Source organism: Limanda limanda, chromosome 2 (genome assembly GCF_963576545.1).
Source record: "Limanda limanda chromosome 2, fLimLim1.1, whole genome shotgun sequence".
Taxonomy (NCBI): Eukaryota; Metazoa; Chordata; class Actinopteri; order Pleuronectiformes; family Pleuronectidae; genus Limanda; species Limanda limanda.
This window is the reverse complement of record NC_083637.1, coordinates 29,157,013-29,180,851: the sequence shown is the minus strand read 5'-3', so window position 1 is coordinate 29,180,851 and position 23,839 is coordinate 29,157,013. Positions and strand designations below refer to the sequence as shown.

Below are 23,839 nucleotides of genomic sequence, written 5' to 3'. Positions count from 1 at the left end.
TAGCTGCTGGATCTTTACTTGAACGTAGTTGAATCCACTTTTTACGCATCCTTGTGTTAACTGTATTTATGACCTGCAGGCAGCGTTTGCCAGCTGATCCAGCCTGGCCTTCACTTGTAGACAAGTCCGGATTCACAAGCAAGTTAATGTCCTTAAATGCTGATATCCCTCTTTGCCGGTTATGAAGAGGGTTAACAATGTTTGGTGCTACTACGGATCCAGGAAAGTAATGGTCTGTGACCGGTGGATAAGGATACCCTCTGACATCATGGGGGGGAGGAACAACCCCCTGAGTGTAGGTGGAGTAAGAATTAGTGGTAGCACCATCGTAGTCAGTGTGCCTGGAGCCCTGGGGCAAAGTGTAATCTGAAAATTCTGACAAAGAAGCAGGGTGGGCATTGCAATAAACTTGTTCTTGATAATACTGATAAAGATAAGAAGAGTCTTCTTCTCTGTCTTCGTCTTCGTCTATGTCTCTGGGCCTCTGAGCTTCCTCACTGTCCTGGTTGCCATCTCCTGAGTTACTGCATTCAGACACTTGCTTTCGTTCTGTACACCAAGTGTTAGAGGGATATTGGCGTGAGAGGCTTGGGATATAGCTCCTCTCTGTCGACCTTGTAGAGGAGGACGATGAAGACGATGAGCTCCTGCAATGTCTGTCGGAGGCTCTCTGTGGACTCTCCTGCTCCACTCGGCTGTGAGCATCAACCCTGCCTTCAGGCTTCTTTCCATATAGCCTCTCCTGAGTCCGGTCTGCCAGTTTGCTCATCTCCTCCACTTCCAGGCTCAACCCCAGAGTTTTAAGTATGTTCTGCAGCTGCTCATGCTGCTCATCCACCTTTGGGGGTTCTTCCTCTTTCTTCTTCTTCTTCTTTTTTACTGCTGGAGGAGACTGTGATCCTCTGCCGGGGCATAAAGAGCCGTCCCCCTTCTCATTATTCTTTTTCTCTTCATCCCCACGCAGAGGGGGACTGTTATTGAGGGATTTTTCTCTACTGGGCAAGCTGGTCCTTCTCGCTCCATCGTCAGTCCCACTGCATCCCGGCAGGGAGTCTCTACTGTATGATCCCTGGCTATCACCAATTTCTGACTTGTCCTCCACAGCAGAGGGCTGAATGTTGAAGATCTCCTCACCTAAAGCAAGATTCTCACCATCTTCATTGACAATCCTGCTGAGCAAGTCAATGTCCACCCCTTTGTTGAGAAGACTAAGGAAGCGCTGGAAACCCATGTCCCTGGTCTCCTCCTTGGCTGGTGAAGTAACTCTTTGGCTGGGAGGAGGCGGTGTAACTTCAGGGACCTGGGAAAAGTCACAGATACAGAGACTTCACTTATTGTAAAAACATTAACTTCTATGTTGTCTGTTAAGTAATCTTGGCACCATATCAACTGTTATTTGGATAATATTTTTTTTTGCTTTAAAAATGTTTTTATCAGCTGTCAGGAGAATTCCAACACTACAAATTAAGCCTGGGTTTGACACCTAGCCTTTGACAAAATAAAGAAAGAAATACAAAACTCACAGCATTCCATCTTAAATATTGACATCTGTGTCCCGCAGAGTCTTAAATCATTTTCTTCTACAGTGCTGTATAACACATTTAAGAACTAAGAGTTCTTCCCTTGATATTTTTTCCTGAACTTATCTGACCAATACAGAATTTCTGATTAAGGCTGTGCTTATTAATTTGAAACCAGGAACCCAGGTCTTCATAGGCTGTTAGTCAAAGTGTTTTCGGGCTCTAACCCTTTGTCAAAAGAAGCTGCCTTGCTTCTCAATGACAGCAAAGCGGTGGAGTCACCTGCCAGCTCTGTGCCCAAGTGAGGCAGCAGAGAGACAAGAAACAAGAAGTACTGTTCATTTTATTCAATAACAATGTCAGCTTGTGACTGCAAAAGGCTGCACTAATTCAACAACAATGAGAGTATCTGAAAATGACAGCGTATTCTCTGTTTCAGGGAACTCTGCTCATTATTCAGGCCCATTAAAGAAGAAAAGGGTCCAAATTTAGCAACTTTCAGCTGTTCAGCCATGTCAGAATGTGAATTGGACTTTTCTGAGGTCTTAAGGTAGTGTGAGATTTCGTTTCCTCACTACAACCAACCCCAAATAGTTATAGGAAGTTATGGACATTTTCAAGAAAGCTTTAATAAGGGGAGTTGAAAGTGTAATAAAACCAATATAAGTTAACATGTGGACTCATGCCATGACAATTTTGATCTATGGGAGTAAAATAGATCCATACATTTTTAACAATAATATAGCTTGTTTTCCACTACACAATAAGCCATTGTGTAATAGTTAGGAGGGGATTCATTTCATTATGTTTTAGTGTTTACTTAAAACAAATAACAAACCTCTGTGTTTGGTGGCACCACGAGGGGGCCACTGAATCTCTGCTTCATTAATGCCTTCACTCTCAGTTTGAGGGGATGATCTTCAAGGATCAAATCATCCTTGGATGAGTTAATTCTCCTCTTGGGTGACAGGACCTGAGCATAAACAGATGAAGCAATAAGACAATGTACAATATAGATATATACATGATAATACATTTATCAATTTATGCTAGACACTGTCTATTCTCATCGATGTTATCAATATTTTTGTTTTGTTGATTTGCTTTGCTGCAAGTGCCATGTGTCGCACTTCTGTCCGTCCAGAGAGAGATCCCTCACAGTCTCTCTGAGCTCTCTCCTGTTCAAAGGGTTGTTTTTGTAGTTTCTCCTCCCTCTTTAGGAGACACATATTGTTAAGCCCTTTGAGGATATTGTGGTTGTAAAAATAAAATGTATCAACTGACAGTCCATTACCTGGAAAGCATTGTTTTCTCACAGTAAGTGACTGGTATAAAAGAGCTGATTGATTACTGGATTAATCTACAACTGTTAAAGGTCCAATGTGTAAGATTCAGGTGAAAGGGATCTATTGACAGAAATGTAATATAAAGCAATCCTAGTGATGTTTTCACGAGTGTGTGTCATCTACGTTATACATTTGTTGTTGTTTTTACCCTAGAATGGGTCCTCTATATCTAAATACTTTATATTTACATCAGGGTGGGTCCTCTCTATGGAAGCCATAATGTTTCTTGTAGTAGCACAGAATGGACAAACTAAAAACCCATTGAGCTTTTATGAAAACTGAAGGCTACCACAAGTTCTCTTTCATGTTTGGAAGGGGGGTGAGGTGAGGTGTATTCAGCTGCCACATGACAACTCACCACTTTATGTCACTAAATTCTACACACTGCAACTGTTCATACTGACCTCTGGCCAAATGCTGAGAGATTTCCGCTGCTGCAAAATGAAATTGACTCTGTCTCGAAGGCTTTCCCCGTTGCTTGTGTCTGCATCGGAGGAGAGGCCTGGCTCCAAAGCTTTCAAAGCGATGGAAGCTTTCTTGAGTATTATTTTCTGCTGAATCTCTCGGAGCTCTTCACACTTTCTTGCAAACTCCATGTCATTCATTTCTTCAGCCACGTTGACTCCACTGCGGTTGTGTGCTTCATCAGCTGGGTATCTTGAGTATTCGCAGTTTGTGTCACAGCCATTGTAAGATCTTGAGGTGTTTCTCATGCTGTTACTAACATCACCGTCACTTGGGTCCAGATGTTCCTGCAGTCCTCGCAGGGCATCCCCCCACTGTAGTGGATTCATGGTTCAGTCAGATTCGTGTGTGAACTTCCTGTAAAGATGGGTAGAAGTGTGTTACTGTAGTGAGCTGGCAGTAACTTACATCTGACTCGGTCTAAACAAGATGTGCTCACACAGACACACAATCTTCCAGGGACCCAGACATTACTTTAGCTTGTGTGTCGAGAAATCAACGCTACAGTTTCCAAACAGAAGCTAAATGACATTTATACATGCTTTAATATTCATGGTTTGACTAATCATGGCCCGAGCAGACTGCAAACCCACGAAACACTGTTTGTGTAGCGGAGCTTGGCAGCTAACAGACTGTTTACCTGCAACGATTCCTCAAGCGGTGCATGGTTCTTCTCTCACATCGCGGAGGAAAATGTTGTTTTTATGAAAAATGTCAGAATGAAAACTGTTATTTAAGAGTATGGAGTCGAAACTGGGATGTGATGAGTTTCAGCAGGAGACGAGAACAAGAAGAAAACAGCTTTGAGTGACGAAAAGAGGAAGCAGGGAGCTCGCTGTGGTGTTGAAAAATACACTGTAGCAGCGCCGCCTCCTGGAGGGAGGGCAGACTACAACCAGATAACCGTGGCGTTGACATGTTCTCGTTTCTACCTTGTGTCCACCTCACTAAAAGCCCGTGATGGACATTAACACGTCCTGTCAACCTGCTTTCTGCGAAGAGAGTTCACCAAGTGTTTGATGTTGAATAATAAAACTGTTTATGCAACTGAGCCTGTTCAGTGTCAACACATTTCAAAATCTGGCCTTGGTTAAATCAGTGACCACCATCAGTGACAGCGCCAGTTTGTCTGTAACCAAAGGTAGCGATCCAATCTTACAGGCAAATAGGATAGTTTTTTCTGAACCGTCTCTTATCTTTTAAAGGCCTTCTCCTATTGTACTGTGGGTCATACGGATACAACATATTCAAGACCTTTGATCGAATCCGGTCATCATTCTGTCAAAGTCAATCACTTTACTTAGTTTGAAGATATTCCCTCAGCATTCCTGACATTTCAGTCCACTAGTGCTGGCAACAACCCCTAAAAATACATATGCTCAGTACTTGCGAGTAACTGTAGTCTTTTTTTTTGTAACACTAAAATAGTAGAGCTGAACTGAAGACTCTCAAAACTGGCTCTAAAGGTTACTTTCACTAATAGCTAATAACCTTGTAATGCTGTAATTTATGAAATGTGTTTAAAAAGTGAAATAAACTCATTAGTGAAGACTGAATAAAAACAACTTCTGACAGGTAACTGTCATTTTTGTCACTGTACAGGCTAAACATCATTATTATCCACATGATGTCTGCTAGCAAAGACAGTGTCTTGGTCAAAGGGATTTGGGTTCCAAGGATTTGAGATGATGTAGTGATGTTAACCCAGGGTCACTGTTCAGTATCAATAAAATTACAATTACATAGCTATTTACTTAGATCCAGTGTTTATTATGCAAGATGGATATTAACACAACAGTTTTCTGAGCTGCAAAAACACATTGTTTATGTTGCATTTTATTAGGATGAAGGCAGTATCCTACAACAAGACATTTGCAAACAAAATGAATTTAAACCAAAATTAGTGTATCAGTTTATTAAACAAATTTTAAACCATAGAATGAAGAAGCCGATGCTGTCGGAAGTAACATTCAAAAAACCTTCAGTGTTTTTCCTTAGCCTGATGATGTGCTGTGGTTAAAGGACTGAGTAATGAACTCAGCTCCTGAGGGTTTTGGAAATTACTTGTCATCAACTACTGTTAATTTCCTTAGCTTCTCTTGTCCTCATGATTCCTGGCTTTACTCTTTACTCTCCAATTCCTATTCAAACGTGTGATTTGGGGTTAAAGCAGGACATGCTGAAGGCCCAAACTGTTTATTCTATGAAAAATCATCTACAATTCTACAGAGGTGTAAGATAATTTTGTGACTATCAGTCAATGTCAGAGTTCACAGAAATTCACAATGTGTATTTTTCTTCATCCGGGTTGTTTGGTTTCGATGACCTGCAGACACCTGGGCCTTGCCTGCGTTTGGAATTTTTGTGCTGTGTTCGGTGGCTGAAGTGGGTTTATACTTTCCTGGTTAAAAAGGGCTGAGTGAGGATTACTAATCTGTTGTGGGAATAGTTGACTGGTTTGGGTGAGTGCTGCAGGAAAGACGTTCATAGGCCGGATGATGGGATAAGGGAGGTAGGGAGGCAAAAAATGCCCGGGTCTAACATGGGGGAAATTCGGGGGCAGGTTGGGAGGCAGAGATGGATGTAGAGCTGGGTATGACAGCTGTGAGTAGTTCACTGGACAGTATGTCGGTATCGCAGGTGTAAGAGGTGATTGTAATAAACTGTATGTGGTGCTTGGAGAAAATGTTTGTAATGCAACAGTGCTTTCCTGGGAGTTAGTTTCACATTGCTCGCTGTCTTTTAAAGAACTACTGCTATCATTCCGTTCATATTCAATCGCTTGATGCACCTGCATTTGATGTACCTGTATTTGATGTACCTCTGTTACATCCCTCCGAGCACTACCCCTACATGAGTCTTTTTTCACGTAACTGTCCCGAGTCAGAGAGCTGAAATTAGATCTGTTTGATGATGATGATCTACTGCGATGTCTCTGTGAAAATGCTCGCCTTCTGTCCCTTTCCGTAATACCTCCATGATGGCGGCCCCTATCACTGTCCTTCTTTCCGTATAAACGCTCCTGGATTCGATGTGACATTTGACCCAATTCCTCAGATCCTAAATCCATGCCGATGGCCTGCAGAACATCTTGCATCTGCCGGTGCTTGTGCTCATCTTCAGGGGTCAGGGTGGTGTTTCCCACCACTGAAGGAGACCTGGATCTAATGGAACTGTAGTGGCTTTGTCCGGCATCTCTCCTTAACAAGGATTTTTCATCAGGTGGAGAGCCTCTCTTTGGGCTGAAGATCCTGTGATGAGGCTGTGGAGACGTCGGTCTCTGGGATCCTTCGCTCTCAGGCCAGCAGTGGTTATTTTGGTGGCTTCCTTGTTGCCTCCTAGCAGAACTGGGTGACCACTGACGTTCTGCAGTGTTGAAAGAAACTGGAGAACGTGGTCCATCTTTGACTTCTGGAGGGGTCTGAGCCACAACTTTGGTGAGCATTGCAACGTTCACACCCTTGTTGAGCAAATCGAGGAAACGCTGGAAACCCCTAGTTGAATTCTGCTCAGGAACAGAAGGACCCTGGTTGGGGATGTCACTCTTGAATGACTGAGGAGAAACACAAAGAAGAAACCATAGTTTACAGAGTTGATAACTGCAGACCAGTGGCGGCCTGCACATCCGGAGCACCGGGACATTTCCCGCTCGCCAGATAGTCTTTTTGTCCTTGAACTGAGAACTTGATCAGCTATAATGTTGCAAGCAGGAACGAGTTGACGGATCTTTAAATCCAGCTATGGTCAGAAGAAAAGGAAAGGTGGAGCAGGGAGGGAGAGAATTAGGAAGAGAAAAGCTCTTGCCACATAAGCGTCATGATTGCCAGGAAGGGATAAGATCAGTCAAGTGACACTCAAACTGTACAGCAGTACAGGACCGCTGTCAAACCAGAGGCGGGAGGCGGTGGACTAGTGGCAGAAACTTGGACTGTGGGCAGAAAAGGTCTCTGGTTCGTCTCTGGTTCAGCCATGCACCTCTTTGACATTAAATTGTTGTCAGTCTAAAATCTTAAAAAGAACCATGGCCATTTCTACAAAAAGATCATCATGGTAGCAATCTTACTTTTTTGTGCTTCTAAATGCTCTGCTGAGTTACAAAGTCCAGGTTGCAAAGCAGAGAGAGTGGCTCACTCCCACGCGTAACTCTGCACCTAAAGAGCCGGAAACACCTAATTGATGCCATTGTTACTGTGGCAACAGCTGATCAGGAAATTGTGTCGTAAAGGATGTGCCATTTCCGAATTGGGCCAGCTGAATAATCATCAATATTCATTGGAATATGCAATATGAAGGCAAAACTCCTGAACTCCTGAGAAAGTCTGCACAATTGGGTCAAGACATTTTCAAGAGTTCATGTCTGAAAACAGCTGAGAGACATAGTTTCAGAAGGGGATGCACAATTTATCACCTGTGAAAAAACCCACCTGCCCACAAGGTTCATTTAATGCAAACCCTTTTCTATGCTGACGATGATACTCATGTCCTTTGGAACGGCAGTCATTCTTCTCTCTAGGTTGGCCACAAGTCTGTTCAATGTAGAGGAGAGTTTCATTAAAAAAAACAGCATAGACACGTAAGATAACACAGCACAAGGATTTTAAAAGACATAGTGTGTCCTCATAATGTAACGCTCAGACAGTTTCTATCGTGTCCCACCTTTGTAGAGCGCTCTTGTGATCCAATCCGCTCTTGTGATCGAGTCCTCTCTTCTGAATGATCCCATCTCCCTTTGTGATGATCTTTGTCTTTGTAATATACAGACGATTTGTAATCATCATGTTGTTGTCTGTCGGGATACTCCTCATGCCTGTGCCTGTGTCTGGAGTCCTGAGAGGATTTCCTGTATTTGAGATCTTCGTCCTGTGGAAGCGCATGTTCGAAATCCTTGGGTGCACGTTTATGTGAAAAACTCTCGGGTGACTGTCTGTGCTTCCTTTCATCTGGTTCACGCCTGTACCTGTAATTGTCTTCATGATCCTTTGCATACCTTCGCCTTGTCTTGTCAGCATCACCCCAGTCAGGTGAAGACATGCGTCCTCTCACTGGGCTCTTTCTGCTCCCGTCTCTGCTCACTGCGTCTTTAACGTACCACCTCTTAGGTGAGTCGCTGTACCCTCTAGTATTGTTTGTCTTCTCGGCGCTGCTGTGTCCATCCCCCCCATGTTTCTGATAGGAATCCCTGTGAGGATCACGCCTCTCTTCCCATCTGTCATCATAGTCGTCCCACTGCCTTGCGCTTCTGTCCCCGGACGGCCGCCTGTTACTGTGCTCGGCCCTGTTTGAGTACATCATCTCACAGCGACTTCAGCAGCTGGATGAGAGTCAATGACTGCAGCGAGAAAGAAAAAGCAACTTTAAAATCATGAGATGAAAACACAAGTTGTGCCACATGAACTAGGTATTAGGTCCAGTCGTTGTAAAGCACATCGCAGCCTTCAACCAGTGACTAATAAAAACCAGCCAGCCGTAATTGTTTCATTACGGCTCTGATGAAAACGTGACATCACCACTGTCCGTTGATCTAACTGTTGGTGAAATAAGGAGAATACAACGTCTAGATATTGGCAGGTATAGCTACGTCTCCGTTACATGTAGATACGAAGCTAGAGAGTTAGCTTTGGTGCGATAGCCTACATATCCAACTCACCACTTTCTTAGCATCGACAATTTTCTTAAGATTATTTCCTGGTAATTGCGACACGTTTGTGTTAAGTTCACGTGTGTGAGCTGGTAAATGAGCTGCAGTGAGAGCTAAACTGAAGGGATGGTTGAACTAGCTAGTTAGCAATAGTCACGACACCTTTTGGTGCACAACCAAATGGTTATATTACCTTCTCCTCCGGGCGACTCCACTTCCTTCAAGGGGAAACCAGGAGGAATTAGCGAGACTATGCTTGGCAACTTATAGAAGTCCAAACAAAACCAAACAGCTTGAAGTTAGCCCACATTTACAGCCGAGGGCTCACTGGCAGGCGGATACATCACCGCCATCACCAATGAATTGATTCACTGCTTCGCCAGCACTGCGCATCAGAAATGAGCTGTTTCATATACTGCCACCTCCTGGCTGGAGGCTGCAAAACACAGCCTAATGCTACAGAGAAAAATCATTTTATTTGTACATTGTTATATTATTGTTATACTGGTTGTATTTGTTTACTAAGTCTTTGACAATTAATACAGTGTGGTTTGTCACACATATCTAAGCTATTTAATAATAACGTTTATATTTCTTCTTTTGGGGTCCTTTCCTCTATTTAATATTATAGTAATATAGCTATTCTTAAATATGTATTAACTGATTTAGAAACCATTTTAGAAACCAAGCCTCTTTCAACCAAGCAAGAATTCAAGATTTTTAAAAAGTGGGATTTGAAGAGGAAAGAAGTTGAATTGAATCCAATGTCACAATATATCAACAAACATTGAAATTTTGAAATTACCTTTAGTGCTTTGCATCACTTAATCCTGGGAAAGTGGCTGCAAACAAGGGTTAGCTTAAACATTGTGAACTGGATTTGTTTATGAAACGTTATGTATATGTCAATATGTTGAATTACTTTACAGTAACAAATCTTAAAAATAAAAACTATCCATCATCAGTGTAATTGGTATTAAACAATTATTATAAACCCACATCCCACACCAATCCTCTGAGGAACACAAGACTCTGTATAAAATGTCATGGAAATCAGGCTGATTTATTTAGATAAGCCAAAACACTGATTCAGACATATTCAGCTGTCAACATAAAAAAATGCAGATGTCATGTAAAATTATGTATTTTTCCAGTTGTTATGAAGCCTCTGTCCACTGTGAAACACCTGAAATCTTTCTTCTTCTTGGTCCTAGAAGTTTGCTTCAGAATAGACAAAACAAATGTGTAACACTGCCTCCCACTCATCACAAAGCAAAGACCATGGTGGAGTAGGTGTCCAGCAAACTGCTGGGGCCCATCAACAAATCTCTCACACCCACCTCCTGTGCTCTCGCACTCATAGCATTAATTAGCCTCTCCCTCCTTACCCCTCACCATCCTACACTTTCTCTAAATCTCCCAGTGATTCTCAAACAACATGTTGGTATGAACAATGTTCAGCCCAGGGGTGCGGTCAAATGTGAGTGAAATGACCCAGAAGCATTTCAATGGCTGCCATAATAAGATAAGACGTTCAAATTCTCTAAATGATAAGAACAGAATATTAAATTCTTCCAATCTTATTTCCTTCCGCATAGGAAACACAGGACCATCATTTATCAACAATGACATTCACGATGCAGACTCACGTATATATAAAGAAAAAACACAGAACAGCTGTTCAAGTCTCACATGATCGTCTGGGCTCCTGATTTCTTCTCTGTCACATCTGCCTAGTCAGTAGTCCCAGACAAAAAAAGAATATTGAATTTATAATTCCAAATTTCATATCATCATCATAAATGAATAGAAATCATCATTGTAGCATAAGCTGTATAGTCTGCATACATCTTCTGTTATACATAAAGTTGGATTTAAACAAAATGCTCAGTGTATCTGTAGTGTTTTCTTCGCCCCAACAGTTATCCTTTCCTCTCACGTCAAGGCTTCTCCTTCACATCTTTCCTTGACCTTGTAATGTTTTCCATCGGGGTCAAGTAATAGAAAAGAAGATTATTTTAAATATTTGATTGCAGCTCAAGAGTTTAGAGATAAATCTATTTTTCTCTGCCTCCTATGAGGTAACAACCAATGAAACTACACATCACTGTGAGCAGAAGCAGGACAGACGGCATGCCTGATCTGGTCTGACAAAATCAACATAAACACGAGTCAGAGATAACAGCTTGGCTGTGTGATCAGCTATATTGATGTTTAAAATGAACAACCACAAGTAAGTGCAGAGATAGAGTTTTCTTCTTAACCACCATCTGTGACTTAACTACACTCCCAGTCAGTTGCTCTCTGTTGTCTGCCTTTACATTCTTTTCTGAAAACAACTGCTATGCTACAGTTAAATAATACTTATTTAATAAGCATGACATCCTATAAGAGGAAGCAGCTCTGCAGTGCAGCCTACTAAACTGAAAGAGCATTCAGACAAAGTTGAAGGCAACTACAGGTTGTCTTCTTCACTTTTTATGCCCAATGAGGCAAATTGGGATTTGTTAACAAAATTTATGATTGATTTGATAGAACTTTACTGGCAAACACAGCCTCTTATCCAAACTGGGCTGATTTACATTAATCAGGAGGTTTGGACAGAACACAGTTAGAAAAAGATGAATTTATAAGTTTACCAAAGCTTATTGTGAATGCACAACTAAAACAACCAGTAGCTACAGCCACTTTTCACCAGTGTGGTCAGAAAGCTCACAACACACTCAGAGCAGACTATTCACATTATTTTATTAGATCTTTCCTGACAGGAAGCCATTAAACAAATGAAAGTATCTTAGAGAATCAAGCAGAATCTTAAATAAACTCCATACTTACAGTATGTGTACAACGTCACACAGCTCTACATATGCGCCTGTGAAATCTACATCATTAAACTCACTAATGAGGTGCAGTCATTGCTCCGTGGGGGATACAGCTGATAAATATGCTCCAATCACATGATACATTTAGTCTGTGTTAATGATGGAATGGTGTCAGGCATGTGTGTTGTGTGAGTGAGGCTGAGGCCAAACGAAGACAGGGAACACGAGAGTTTTTGACGATCCCAGGGCCTTCTCCTGCCCCTCAGCGAGTGTGCGAGATGTCCACCTGAGGGCACTGTAAGAGAGGACAGGTTGACACAGCACACGTTAGAGCTGACTTCACTTTATACTTATTACTGGAGACACTCTCACCTCCACACAGGGATATCTGTCTCTAAGCATGTGAAGATTGAGAAGTGTAATTAAAACATTAGCAAATCACTCACTAATGATCTCAAAGGCTATGTTGTGTTTGTTATATGTGCTTAAATCTTCAACTGTGCCAGAAATACACTAGCAGACGGTTAGAAGGAATTGTCTATTTTTAAATGTTTTTACATAGTCTGAGTTTACACTTCTGTCTGATGACACTGTTTGTGTGTATACGTGCCTGTAACAGCGCGGGCGAGAGAGAGAGAAGGAGCGATTACAATCAGGATGTGCTGAATTAATGAATGAATGCCCGCAGCTATGAAGAAATATTATACTCGTTTAAGAAAACGATCAATCATTATGTGGTGATCGGTGTTGATATTGCGGCGTCATTTCAAACATATCAACGTTTAAACTGTGGCGGGTCAGAGACGTCAGATGAGTTTGCGTCGGTGTGTGTCCCTGCGAGTCTGCACAAGACAGAGAGAGAGAGTGCGAGTTGGCAATGTGATATATCGCCCTTATCTTAAAAACAGCTGTTACCTTTCCCTCAGGGACTATCATACAGAAGCTACGCAATTCGGTTATAGTAATCAACGGCTTATAGTGATCAATTTGGCCCAGACAAACGTGATCTCTGTAACTACGTTTCCACTGTACGAGTCTCCAAGCCTCCTACCTCCTCACTGGTAGAACTTAATCTCTGTGTCCACGCAATCGAAAAATAAGTCCCCCAGTTCTTCTGCTGGTATGTCTCCACTGAGCATGGCTGAAATCTCACTGAGACACTGTGACTCCAGGTCCCTGAGAATCTCATACACAGCTGAGCCCTCGTCCTGTTCAGAGAGAAAAAGACAGACACAGAGATGTCAAACTGTGTAACATTTGTATTTGCTCAAACCACTTTATAGTAATGCCCTTGTATGGAATATTATTTCAATGTAATATCAATGTACATGTAAAAGAACCCAACCTTAGTCTAATTCAACGTGATGACTGCAGAGAGGGACGTAGATGTAATGACACACACACCTCCATTTCCTCTACAAGCTAATCTGGGTTAATACACAGTCTGGCTGCTCTAAACAGCAGCCACTTGTTTTGTTACAATTTGATTATATACAATACCCTAAATAAACTACATAGTAATCCACCGACCGTAGTATTTTCATAGCTAGTGCACTTTGTGGTATGATTAACACTGTGTAATATTTACCTCTCTGTGTAGAGCCTCTTTTAATCATTAAATAACAATAAAATTCTGTAAAATTGTATATATCGAAGTTGTCTCTGAATTCAATAATCCTGCCGTTTTTGATGATAACAATACATACAGGTGATACAACAAGTTACCTCAAAATCCTACATTCTGAATTGGATTTTTTATTTTTTTCAGGCACTGTTCTTTCTACCGTACTCACTCTCACTCACTGTATTATCCACAGCAGCAGCAGCAGCAGCAGCAGTGTATCTGTGTATTTTCTGTATTAGTGACATCACTGCTCTGGCCACCATCAATCTGTCTTTCTTCTTCTACCTGCTTGATACCCTGATTCACCAGAGAAACCCATTGGTCAGCAGGTTTATTTAATATTCATGCAGTGCTTTGCATTGACCATTTATGGATGAAGGTCCGTGTGCAGAGGGCGGACTTTGAGACAGATTCACGTACCGAGTTTCAATATGAGTGTGATTTATTGAAGGGGGAAAATGCGGTACACAAAAAAAATTGCCATTTATAAAACCATGCGCGCACACACCTGAAGGCAATGTTTCAACCCAATAGGAAACGTGCGCACGTGGATCTGCAAAGCACTAATGATTATTAATTGAACCTGCTGACCAAGCGGTTTATACGGAGAATCATGGCATCAAGCAAGATGGAGATAGCTCAACTTTTTGACACTGACATCGAGGAGCTTGTGAGTGATTGGTTTGGTGGCCACATCAGTGATGTCATTCATAAAAGAAGATGCACTGAGTGGTAACGTGCTGCGGTTAATGCAGTGAGTGAGAGTGAATACAGTGAGAGGACAGTGCCTGAAATAAAGAAGTGGACAGATGTAACGATGGAAGCATAAAAAAAAAAAAAAAATCCACCAAATGTGCCGGATTATGAACTTCAAAGAGAGCTGCAACGTTTTAATCCATAAAATGTAACAGAAACACTTTATTCCCGAAAGGGGCTTTAAGAAGAACAGAAACAATTATGCAGTGTTAACTGTATCACACACAGACCTTTCGGCTAATTATCCCAAAGTGGTGATTACTTGTGTTTGTACCGTTGAATCGGTCTGTGAAATACTGGACTCAGTTCAAAACAAAGATCCAAGATCCCAGCTCTCTGGAATATGTATCAGCTGATGAGTCAGTCTTCATTATAGTCGCTAAACACTCTTTTTCTACAAATCCTTATACGCACACTCCTCTATCAGTTCCAGTGCACCCATCACACAGCATTACGCACGAGTGTCACCGCAGTATTTAAGTTTACAGCAATTGGACCGATTACTTCACACATAAGTGGGATCCTAACCTCTGCCCTGGGACATCATTTGGAAATTGAAGTTTAAAGGTGAAACAAGTTTATTAATTTCTTGCATGAGGTCTCCAGTGCGCTGCTCTGGGCTCTCTATGCACCTGGTCTGCAAAGACATGTTCAGTGAAGCGGTATTACATACATACACACACATACTTGGCGAAACAGGCACATGTATAGAAAATTTTATAAAAACTATTAATTTGTTTATTTTTTATGCTTTGCTACCGTACTTTGCTTTAAGTTGTTTAATATCTTTTTCAATTGGAACAGATATGTGGCAAGAGCACAAATAACGCTGTGGCTTTTAATCATGAAGTGGATCAAGTGGCTTCAGTTCACCTCCTCACATCTGCCTCGCCACTTTCCTTACTCCAAAATGTTCGTATGCATGGATTTGAGTTTGCATACAAGTGTGCACACTGTCATGTTTGTTTTTGTAGATCCCAACGTTTGTGTGAGAAGTGGTAAACGCACAAAATGGGGTCGGATAGATGTGTATGCAACAGTTATAAATGAGGTCTGGCTTTATCAGCTAGTGGCATTCAGTCAGAATTTCAACCCCACATGATTTCAGCATGATTTCCACAGCATTTGTTGTTGTTTTTTGGTTGCAGTCTGATTTCTTCATTTAAATTTTTAGTTAAAACTCATGTGTGGTCTCTTTGTCCAGCCTTGAGCTGACAAAACACACAAGTCATTCTAAAACAGGATGTCAGCTGCTGTGAAGCAATGACCTGCCAATATTCTCCTGTTGGTGTTTGGTTGCAGTGTAGTTGTGATTTAAACCCTGCTCTTTGGTTTTGAATGTGTACTTGTAGTGTGTTTATGTTTAGTCTACACTCATGAGGCCGTTTGTCTTGTCTGCTCTAACTGTGAGGTCCTGTCCACTGCTGGGAGTGGCCCTCCTGTGCTCTGCCACTTTCCTGTAATCTATCAGCAACAACTGAACAAGTTCCACTCCTCGGTAAGAGAAAGATTCTGCTTTGAGTTTATATGAAATGAATGTGGATGTTAAGCTTCCCGAGGGTCTGCACTGGACAGTCATTGACCTACAGTAGATTGTGAATCATACCCACCGGATTGGTCTCCATTTTGTTGAGCGCCACCTGGTGAGCCTTGTACAGGTCATGTCTGCGGTCTACCTGGCTCTGAAAGCGTGGCTGCTTCCTAACAGGGTCGTCTGGGCCGAACTGTGGGGAGACCACCCTCGGCACTGGAGCAGAACAGTCCGAGAAGATAAAAGGCTTGAATATAGACCTAGTAGGGTGCAGGTGGGGTCGGTTAACAGGGAAAGGAACAGGAAAGAGAGAAACGAAAGACTAAGAAAATCCACCCGACAGACAGAATGTGAGAAAAATGGAGATATAGTGGGAAAGAATATAGGTTTTAAACACTTTCAGAACATATGGATACATCATGATTTGTAAATGATATTTGGGATGTTTTAAATACATTTTTTTGCAGTATTCTGTTAACATGTGTTTTACATCTTTGCAACAACCATTCAAAAGCCATTAATCAAAGTTTGTCCTCAACCTTCCATTGTCTATTTGATAAACTATTTCTGCTCAAGCTAACAACTTTGTTTGATACCACAAAGGTGCAACACATCACTTACATTGCAGTTTCCCCTCAGGCAGAGCCTCAGAAAGGCAGCCACTATGGAAAGGGTTTGCATGTTTACATTGTGCAACTGAATTTAGAATATAAGAATGCAGAGTCCAATACTTTTGAGATGGTTGCTTTCTTTGTGTATGAAACTGGCACTTCATTAGTCGGAAATGCACTGTTGATGAGACTGGCCAGACCTGCTGGTGCTGACAAAAAGGCTGCCTTAAATCAGTCAACCAGTCTGTACAACTGTGGATAATAGAAAAGCATACAAATGAACCACACGCCCCACCTTGATCTGAAATGACTTGGGTGGTGGTTGTGGTATACAGTAATCGTGCAAGGCATGTTTACTTGGAACACTTTGTAAACCTAATAACAATAAATGATCATGTCACCATGTCACAAAGTGCCTCTAACTGGTTTTATGAACATGAAAACTAGTTCAGTGACTACAGTGTCCCCTCTTGTCACCAAGTCTGATCTAACTGAACACCTTAGGGAGGTGGTAGAAGAGGAGGTTGACAGCTTAAATGTGCAGCTGACTAATCTGCACAAAATCTGTCATGCAGTCACGTCAACAATGACCAGAATGTCACAGGAGGAATGTTTCCAACATCTTGGGAAATCCATGCAATGAAGAACTGAGGCTTATTTCAGAGTAAAAGGAGGCCTCTTCCAGTAATAGTGGGATTTTCAAGATAAAGTACAATGTGTGAATAAAAATAAGTGTGATGAAGGTTATTATAGTTTCACCTTGTGTTTTTACGGTCTAGAGGAATTCTTAGGTCAGTCAGTGACAAACCTGGAGGGGTCTGGGGTGGCAGTGAAGAAGTGGATGCAGGGTAGGCTGGAGTCTCTGGGCAGAACAGACACCATGCTGCCTGTGGTGCAGAAACCTCCAGAGTCCATGCAGATGCCACTGGGCTTGTCCCTCAGAATGGACATCATCACCTCTGCTGTCACTGAGCCTGACACCAGAAATGACACGGAGTGGATAACTTAACATTTCAATTAAAAGTCTGAAACCTAAAATTTACAACGTTTTCTGATTATGACAGTTGAAGTGGAAGTCATGCAAATAATAAGCCGCACTGACCGTTTACAGTCACCGTAACATAGAGTATTAAAGATTCATATAAGGTCCCTGTGACCTTTGACCACTGAAATGTAATCACTTCATCTTTGAGTCCAAGTGATAACTGATCAAAAGAAATTGCCTCGGGCAGTCTTAAGATATCACATTCAAGAGGCAACCATGACCTTGACCTTTGTTCGCCAAAATCTAATCAGTTAATCAGTGAGTCCAAGTGAAATTATTTGCAAAATTTGAGAGAATTTCCTTCAGGTGTTCCTGAGATATAACATTCACAAGGCAAAATAAGTGTGTGAGTAACCTTTGATCAACTTTGACCTTTGACCACCAAATTCTTATCAGTTCCATGAGTCAAAGTGAATTGTGCCAGATGCAATGAAACTCCCTGAGGGCAGTCTTAATATATCACATTCAGAGGAAACGTGAGATCACTCTGACCTTGGCCTTTGACCTCCAACCACTAAAAATCTAATCATTACATCTTTGAGTTCATGTGGAAGTTTGTACTACACTAGACATTCCCTCAAACTGCTCTTTAGATTTTATGTTCAAGAAAAACATAAACATCCTTCATGAGGCCAGCGTGACCAGACGTACCTACAGAAGGACAGACAACCCAAAAAACATTGTCTAGAATGCCTTTGGACATCCTGGCATTTCTGTAGTAGTGGACCACTCTCACCATCATGCTGCTTGAGCAGCTCTGTGCCTCCCTTATAACGCTGTTTGGCCAGCTCCATCCGAGCAGGTGGGTTCTCAGGGTTGAACACCTGAGAGAAGTTGAACTCCCTCTCGCCGTCCCACCAGCCCTGAGCTTGCGCCATGCTCCGCAGCTCTGGATGCTCTGCGTTGATCTCATCCCCAATGGTCAGCTGGTTAGAGATGTTCTTCACACCCTCTGGAAGGAGCAGGGGGCTATTAGTAAGTGATGACGCTTTGTCACAACCCAACTTTGGTTTTGTACAAGTCTCAAGTCAACATTAACTGAATAACAATTTATCATACATCACAAATTAGCCTCAAGGGGCTGAATGGTCGGTACAGTGTACGTCACCCGGTGTCCTTAGACTTCCCCAAAAATGATATAATGGAAAAATATTCAAACCTCAGGAAGACCTACAAGGGTCCTGCCTTTAATCCCAATTTGGCTGGAGTCTCTAATTGTGGAGTTTGCATGTTCTACCATTGTTTGTGTGGGATTTGTCCTGCTACTCTGGCTTCCTCCCGCAGCCCAAAGTCATGCCGATTGGAGTTAGATTAATTGAAGCCTCTAAATAGTTTGTTGTTATTAATGTGTGCGAGAATGCCGTTTGTCGCTATATGATGGCGACCTGTCCAGGATGCACCTCGCCTCTCTCCCAATATCAGCAGGGATTTGCTCCAGATCCCCCCACAACCCTCAGAGGATAAGCAGTATAGGTAATAGATGGATGGATGGAGGGATGGAAAGTACAGCCTCACAGAGCTGCTGGCATGTCACGTAGACCCTACAAGACTCTAAAAGTGGGAACTGTAGTTTTAAGAAAATGTGTGTAAAATGCTGTAAAGGTTCATAAAGCCCTTTCAGACAATTGTGTGAACCTGAGCTTTATAACTAAAGTTGACTCAACAGCAGGAGATGATGCTGCACACACAGTATAAACATCAAACAACACACAGGCCAGCTAGATACTGTGTTTAGATTAGACCTCATGATTTACCATTAACCTCAACTCTTAGATGTTTTACCTGCAGAAATTACTTAAGACACATGTTCACACACGCACACACAATCCGTTAACAAGTAACAACTGATCTCTAATCTGCACAAACAAAATATTTTTTCTGATGACGCACATAAACAGGCAAAAAAACAGAGTGCTCAAATATGTTCAGTGTGTGGAGGCAACATGTCTGAGGTTTTTACAAGCCTTGTATTAAACTACAGGCTAAAGGTCATTAAATTGTAAATATATCTAGGTTCTGCTCTCTGTACTATACAAATAAGTAAACAGTTCAGCACATGTAAAAAAAAGTGTTGCCTAGATTGCACAGGTACCCTCCATCCTCACCTCTGACCTTCTGTGCCACCCACAGCTTCCCAGCAGTTTCCAAGACCCAGGCCTCGTTGCGGTCCACCAGAAGGAAGGTGTTGTGGTAGCAGAAGGGCTGAGGATCCTCCCTGCACTGCCCCCCCTGGCCATGCTGCTCCAGGAGGCCTGTAATGACGGTCAGCGCTGCCCAGGCACTGTCACCACGCTCCAGCCCCAGTCTGGTAATCAAAAGTCATGCTGGGGTACTTCAAGATGTAACACTAGGGATTCCTCTTTGTTAATCATCAGTTATGCTGTTACAAATGTTAAAAACGCACTAACGGCAAAATATTTTCATGTTTTTATGTATTAGATAGAAACAAGAGATCGATTGATGTTTACACACTGTTTACACTCGATGATTAGTTTTTATACACATAGATGAAGAGATAAGTGCTACGGTTTGAGTTCTCACTACCAGTCATAACATGCTTGTGACAATTCACACACCCTTTTGTCAAAGCTCAAATTCATACTTCCACTGAATTAACATCATCCACACTGTATTTTTCTTTTTGCTAAAATTGAAGCTGTTTATAAGCCATATAGTTTTTTTAATAACTACAATAGTAAAAGATGCGTGAGGCTCACCGGACCAGGTCCATACCCAGCAGGGCCTCTCCGGGGGTGATGGGCTCTCGGGTCCAGACCGCCTCATTCCCAATGCAGACTCCCTGGTCATTGGCTCCCATTTCTGCGCCCCACATCCAAGCTGGTTTACCAAGGACGACAGCGTGGGTCTGCTCTACCTGAGGGATCTGGATGTATGTGCACTGCAGGTAAAAAACAAACAAACAAACATCATATACAGGGGACAGAGAGAAGAATGTTTTTCATTAGACTTAAGTCATATTAGAGTTCACAGATGGTTACAGAGTCATGTGCACGACATGCAGCAGGCAAGGAAGAGCATGGCTGATCAAATCAAATGCATTTTAACCCAAATATGTCCACTGTTGATAAGAGTATTCATTAGTTACGTTCAGAAAACAAAGCAGAGGAAGGAAAATAATTGTATTTAAGTACACATATTTAAAGAGTTGAAGGTAGGCAACTGTGTACATTGTGTCAAATATCAATCTATTATAATTGTATTTGTATAGCCCATTATCACAAATCAATTTGTAAGGTGTGACATTCTCTGCCCCTTAACCTTCGACTAGAGTGAGGATAAACCTAAAAACCTTTTTAACTTGGAAAAAGGGTGCATACCTACACTGGGTGACAATGTGTATAACTTTCCTAGCTTGTGTGAAGCTCAGTGACTCTGATCTTATTAGTTCTACTGAGCTAAAAGACTCATTTAGCACACAGAGGCAGAAAATAAGAAAAATGTTATCAGTGAATTAAGTTACTTAAACAGGATATTTCTGAATGATGTTCTGCTTTCAACTAGTCTCAGACATTTTGAATACGGATGCATTAATGCTCTCAGCTTATATATTATTCAAATCTTAATATGTCTTAAATCATTTGAAGTTTGTAGTGTAGGTGTCAGGTGAAATGATGCATGAGCCGCAGAGGCAGCAGTGGTGGTGTTGAGGGACAGTCAGTGGCGGCCCAGGGTCGCTTACCTCCAGTATGGAGCCTGGAGGGTGAGATACTGCAGGGTAGTGGGCCACCTCCTGCACCTCATCTCGAGGACGGTCCGAGTTCTTCCCAAAAACCACATGGTCATCCAGAGAACCAGGGGGCAAGGAAACAAAGCAATCACATGACACAGGAGCCTCTGCCATCCTGCAAGAGAGAAACACCAGAAGATACCAGTTCAGTGGGTGAACACTCAGAAGTCTCACTGGCTCCAGGGACAGGAAGCTACCTTCTAATTCCACAAATGTCTTTCTGTCTGTCTGTATATGGAAGACATGTGCTATGAACCCTTTATCAGCTTCACACTAAGCATGTGTATTTATGATAGCCCAGGGAAGATCAGTGTCCAATTTAGTACGATTTAGACATGTGATCATTTTAATATTGATATGTGGGGTCGGGGCAGTGATCCTTATGTGAGTTGAACATGTGTTTTTCCTTATCCTCAGATAAACTACAGCAGTGGTACACAACTGGGTGACACCAAAATCACCACAATATAATTTCATATATTTGGAATATTTTTATTTCACCATATCAGTTTGACGCAGACAATCTCAGGTGAGACGGGTGCTGGTCTCTGTCATGACACAAACATTCATAGAAACACTTCCTCTTTGGAAATTGGTAATTGGTATTACTACGAAGTAATAGCACGTTAGTTTAGTTGCTGCCATGCTTTGTATCGAGCTGAATTAAAGAGCTATTATTTTGAAAAGTTGTGCACTTGGATACTTTGCTTAACAGACCTCTAAAATAGTCGAAATACAATATTTGAAAAAACAACACAAGTATGTACAAGCCACACATGTGAATCATAATATCATAATTTTTTCTAAATAAAATCTTCACTGCACATAAACCAGGTAGAATGAACACACAGTTCTCTAACTTCAATATGCACCTTAGACTGTTTATAAAAAGCTCTAGTTAAAACTAATAGGATGTAAAATAAGCACTAATTCAACCTACTAACTAGCTCATATTAGCCTCTGACTCCCAACTAATCGGTCTGAACGTGTGTTTGACATCCAGTGTGTGAGCCTCCACCCTTTCAGTCCACAATGTGCATGTGTGAAGTGAAGAGGAAGAGTCTCCTTCCATTCCACACCCGGCTCTGAGCAGAGAACTGCAGCCATCCCTTCACACTGGGATTAGGAGGTAGCGCTTCACCCACTGTAATCTCCACAAATCCCACCGCCACGTTGCTCACTTTATCGCTCTCTTATCGCGTTTTGCGACCACAAAATCGCTTTCAGCCCGGAAATAATGTCGGCCTCGTCTGTGCGCCTATACCCGGCTGGTTCCCGTGGTGGAGCTCGGTGAGAGAAGCGGGTTGGTGGCGGAGCCGAGGCCCGGGTGAGCGGTGTGATCCCCGCTGTCACCGCCCGGCTCTGCCCGTAGCAGCGACGCCTCGGTCCCCGCGCGGCATGTCGCCCTTCACCGGGGACTGGGCGACAGGGTGAAGTTGTGGGATAATAGTGTGTCATCTACAGCGAGTGTGTGCGTGCGTGTGTGTTGCCGTGCAAAATGTTTACCTTCTTCTTGTCAGTGGTGGGAGCGGACGGCCGGCGGGGAGCAGGCAGGTTGGAGAGAGAGTCACGTGACGGAGAGATCCAAAGGTCTGTACTTAAAGGTCTCGTCTCGTCTGGCCACAAGCACGGCTCACCGTCTCCCTGCGTGCACCCCACACCTGGGAGGGAAGCCACAGCACAGCCGAGCCATGAGGTAGCTGCTCATCATGAGTCTGTGTGTGGGTCAGGACAGCAACACCACTCAATGCCGATTATCAAGCTTAGCACTGCACCCGAGTTCAAGGGACTCTGTGCTGCACCCGGGAAGTTTGTATAATCCTGCGCATTTTAAAGTCATTATGTCTGCCCTCAGCAGAGTTCCCCTTTCTGCATGTAGGAACTAGAACGGAACTCATATCAGCCGACATTCCCCATAAAGGGAAAGTTCACCAAAAATGAAAATGCATTAATTATCTACTCACCACAATGCTGTTGGGGGGGTTGGAGAAGTGTTTGAGTCCACAAAGCACTTTTGGGGTTTCAGGGGTAAACAGTGTTGCAGCCAAATCCAATACAATTGAAGTAAATGGTGACCATTTCAGCAAACCTGGGATCATGGCCCGGGACCCCCACCTGACTTGGACTTTTATCTTGCCCCCACGCCTCAAGGATGTGTTACATTAACACATATTATATCGCATTACATTGCATATTGCAAATTGACATTGCTTTCTCCTGTTTTGCATTTCACTTTTTACTTTACTTTTTATATCTTTTATCTTTAATATCTTTTTATTTTGTATATTGTTTTTTTATTCTTATGTGTGTTATATTTTTTGTGTTTTTATGTTTTTATGTTCATTGTATGCACCAACAACTAGAGCAAATTCCAGGTAGGTGTAAACCTACTTGGCAATAAACACATTCTGATTCTGATCCAAGTGTCCGTAGGCCCCGGCATTCAAATATGTCTTTGCAACTGTGTTTTAACCTAAATATCCTCTGTTATCCTTCTCTGGAGCCGTGTTCGTGCATGGATCACAGCGGACCAATACTTCAATTGTATTGGATTTGGCAGCAACGCTGTTGTGTTTGTGGACTCAAACACTTCATCCACCCCTGCATTGGCATAGTGCTGAGTTAATAATGAAGCAGTTATCATATTGTGGTGAGCCATCCATTTAAAGTCAATCAAGCTGCACCCAATTGCACACAGTCTAAATATAAGTTCCCTATATATCCCAAATTTTT

General features: G+C 42.3%; 3 protein-coding genes across 3 annotated transcripts in view; all 3 read right to left on the bottom strand.

Annotated features, from left to right (window-relative positions):
• The window catches only part of LOC133017813 (uncharacterized), a gene marked incomplete in the record, with an annotated part of 6,135 nt that extends 1,933 nt beyond the window's left edge, over positions 1 to 4,202 (bottom strand). The window contains 4 exon segments of the mRNA XM_061084026.1: positions 1 to 1,300; positions 2,359 to 2,493; positions 3,271 to 3,688; positions 3,972 to 4,202. Of these exon segments, the coding sequence (XP_060940009.1) occupies positions 1 to 1,300; positions 2,359 to 2,493; positions 3,271 to 3,660 (1,825 nt within the window).
• A 1,029-nt stretch (positions 4,203 to 5,231) lies between these two features.
• On the bottom strand, positions 5,232 to 9,314 carry LOC133023115 (serine/arginine repetitive matrix protein 4-like). The gene is made up of 4 exons (XM_061090067.1): positions 9,163 to 9,314; positions 7,988 to 8,660; positions 7,756 to 7,857; positions 5,232 to 6,884 (listed from the first exon to the last, which is right to left on the bottom strand). The coding sequence occupies exons 2-4, from the start codon at positions 8,621 to 8,623 to the stop codon at positions 5,631 to 5,633; spliced, it is 1,992 nt and encodes a 663-aa protein (XP_060946050.1). The 5' UTR covers positions 8,624 to 8,660; positions 9,163 to 9,314; the 3' UTR covers positions 5,232 to 5,630.
• Positions 9,315 to 11,700: 2,386 nt separating this feature from the next.
• On the bottom strand, positions 11,701 to 22,841 carry scrn2 (secernin 2). The gene is made up of 9 exons (XM_061091140.1): positions 22,613 to 22,841; positions 21,059 to 21,221; positions 20,076 to 20,257; positions 19,464 to 19,663; positions 18,095 to 18,310; positions 17,122 to 17,287; positions 15,782 to 15,962; positions 12,843 to 12,999; positions 11,701 to 12,086 (listed from the first exon to the last, which is right to left on the bottom strand). Exons 2-8 carry the CDS (start codon positions 21,218 to 21,220, stop codon positions 12,847 to 12,849), a joined length of 1,260 nt encoding a protein of 419 aa, XP_060947123.1. The 5' UTR covers position 21,221; positions 22,613 to 22,841; the 3' UTR covers positions 11,701 to 12,086; positions 12,843 to 12,846.
• Between the last annotated feature and the right edge of the window lie 998 nt (positions 22,842 to 23,839).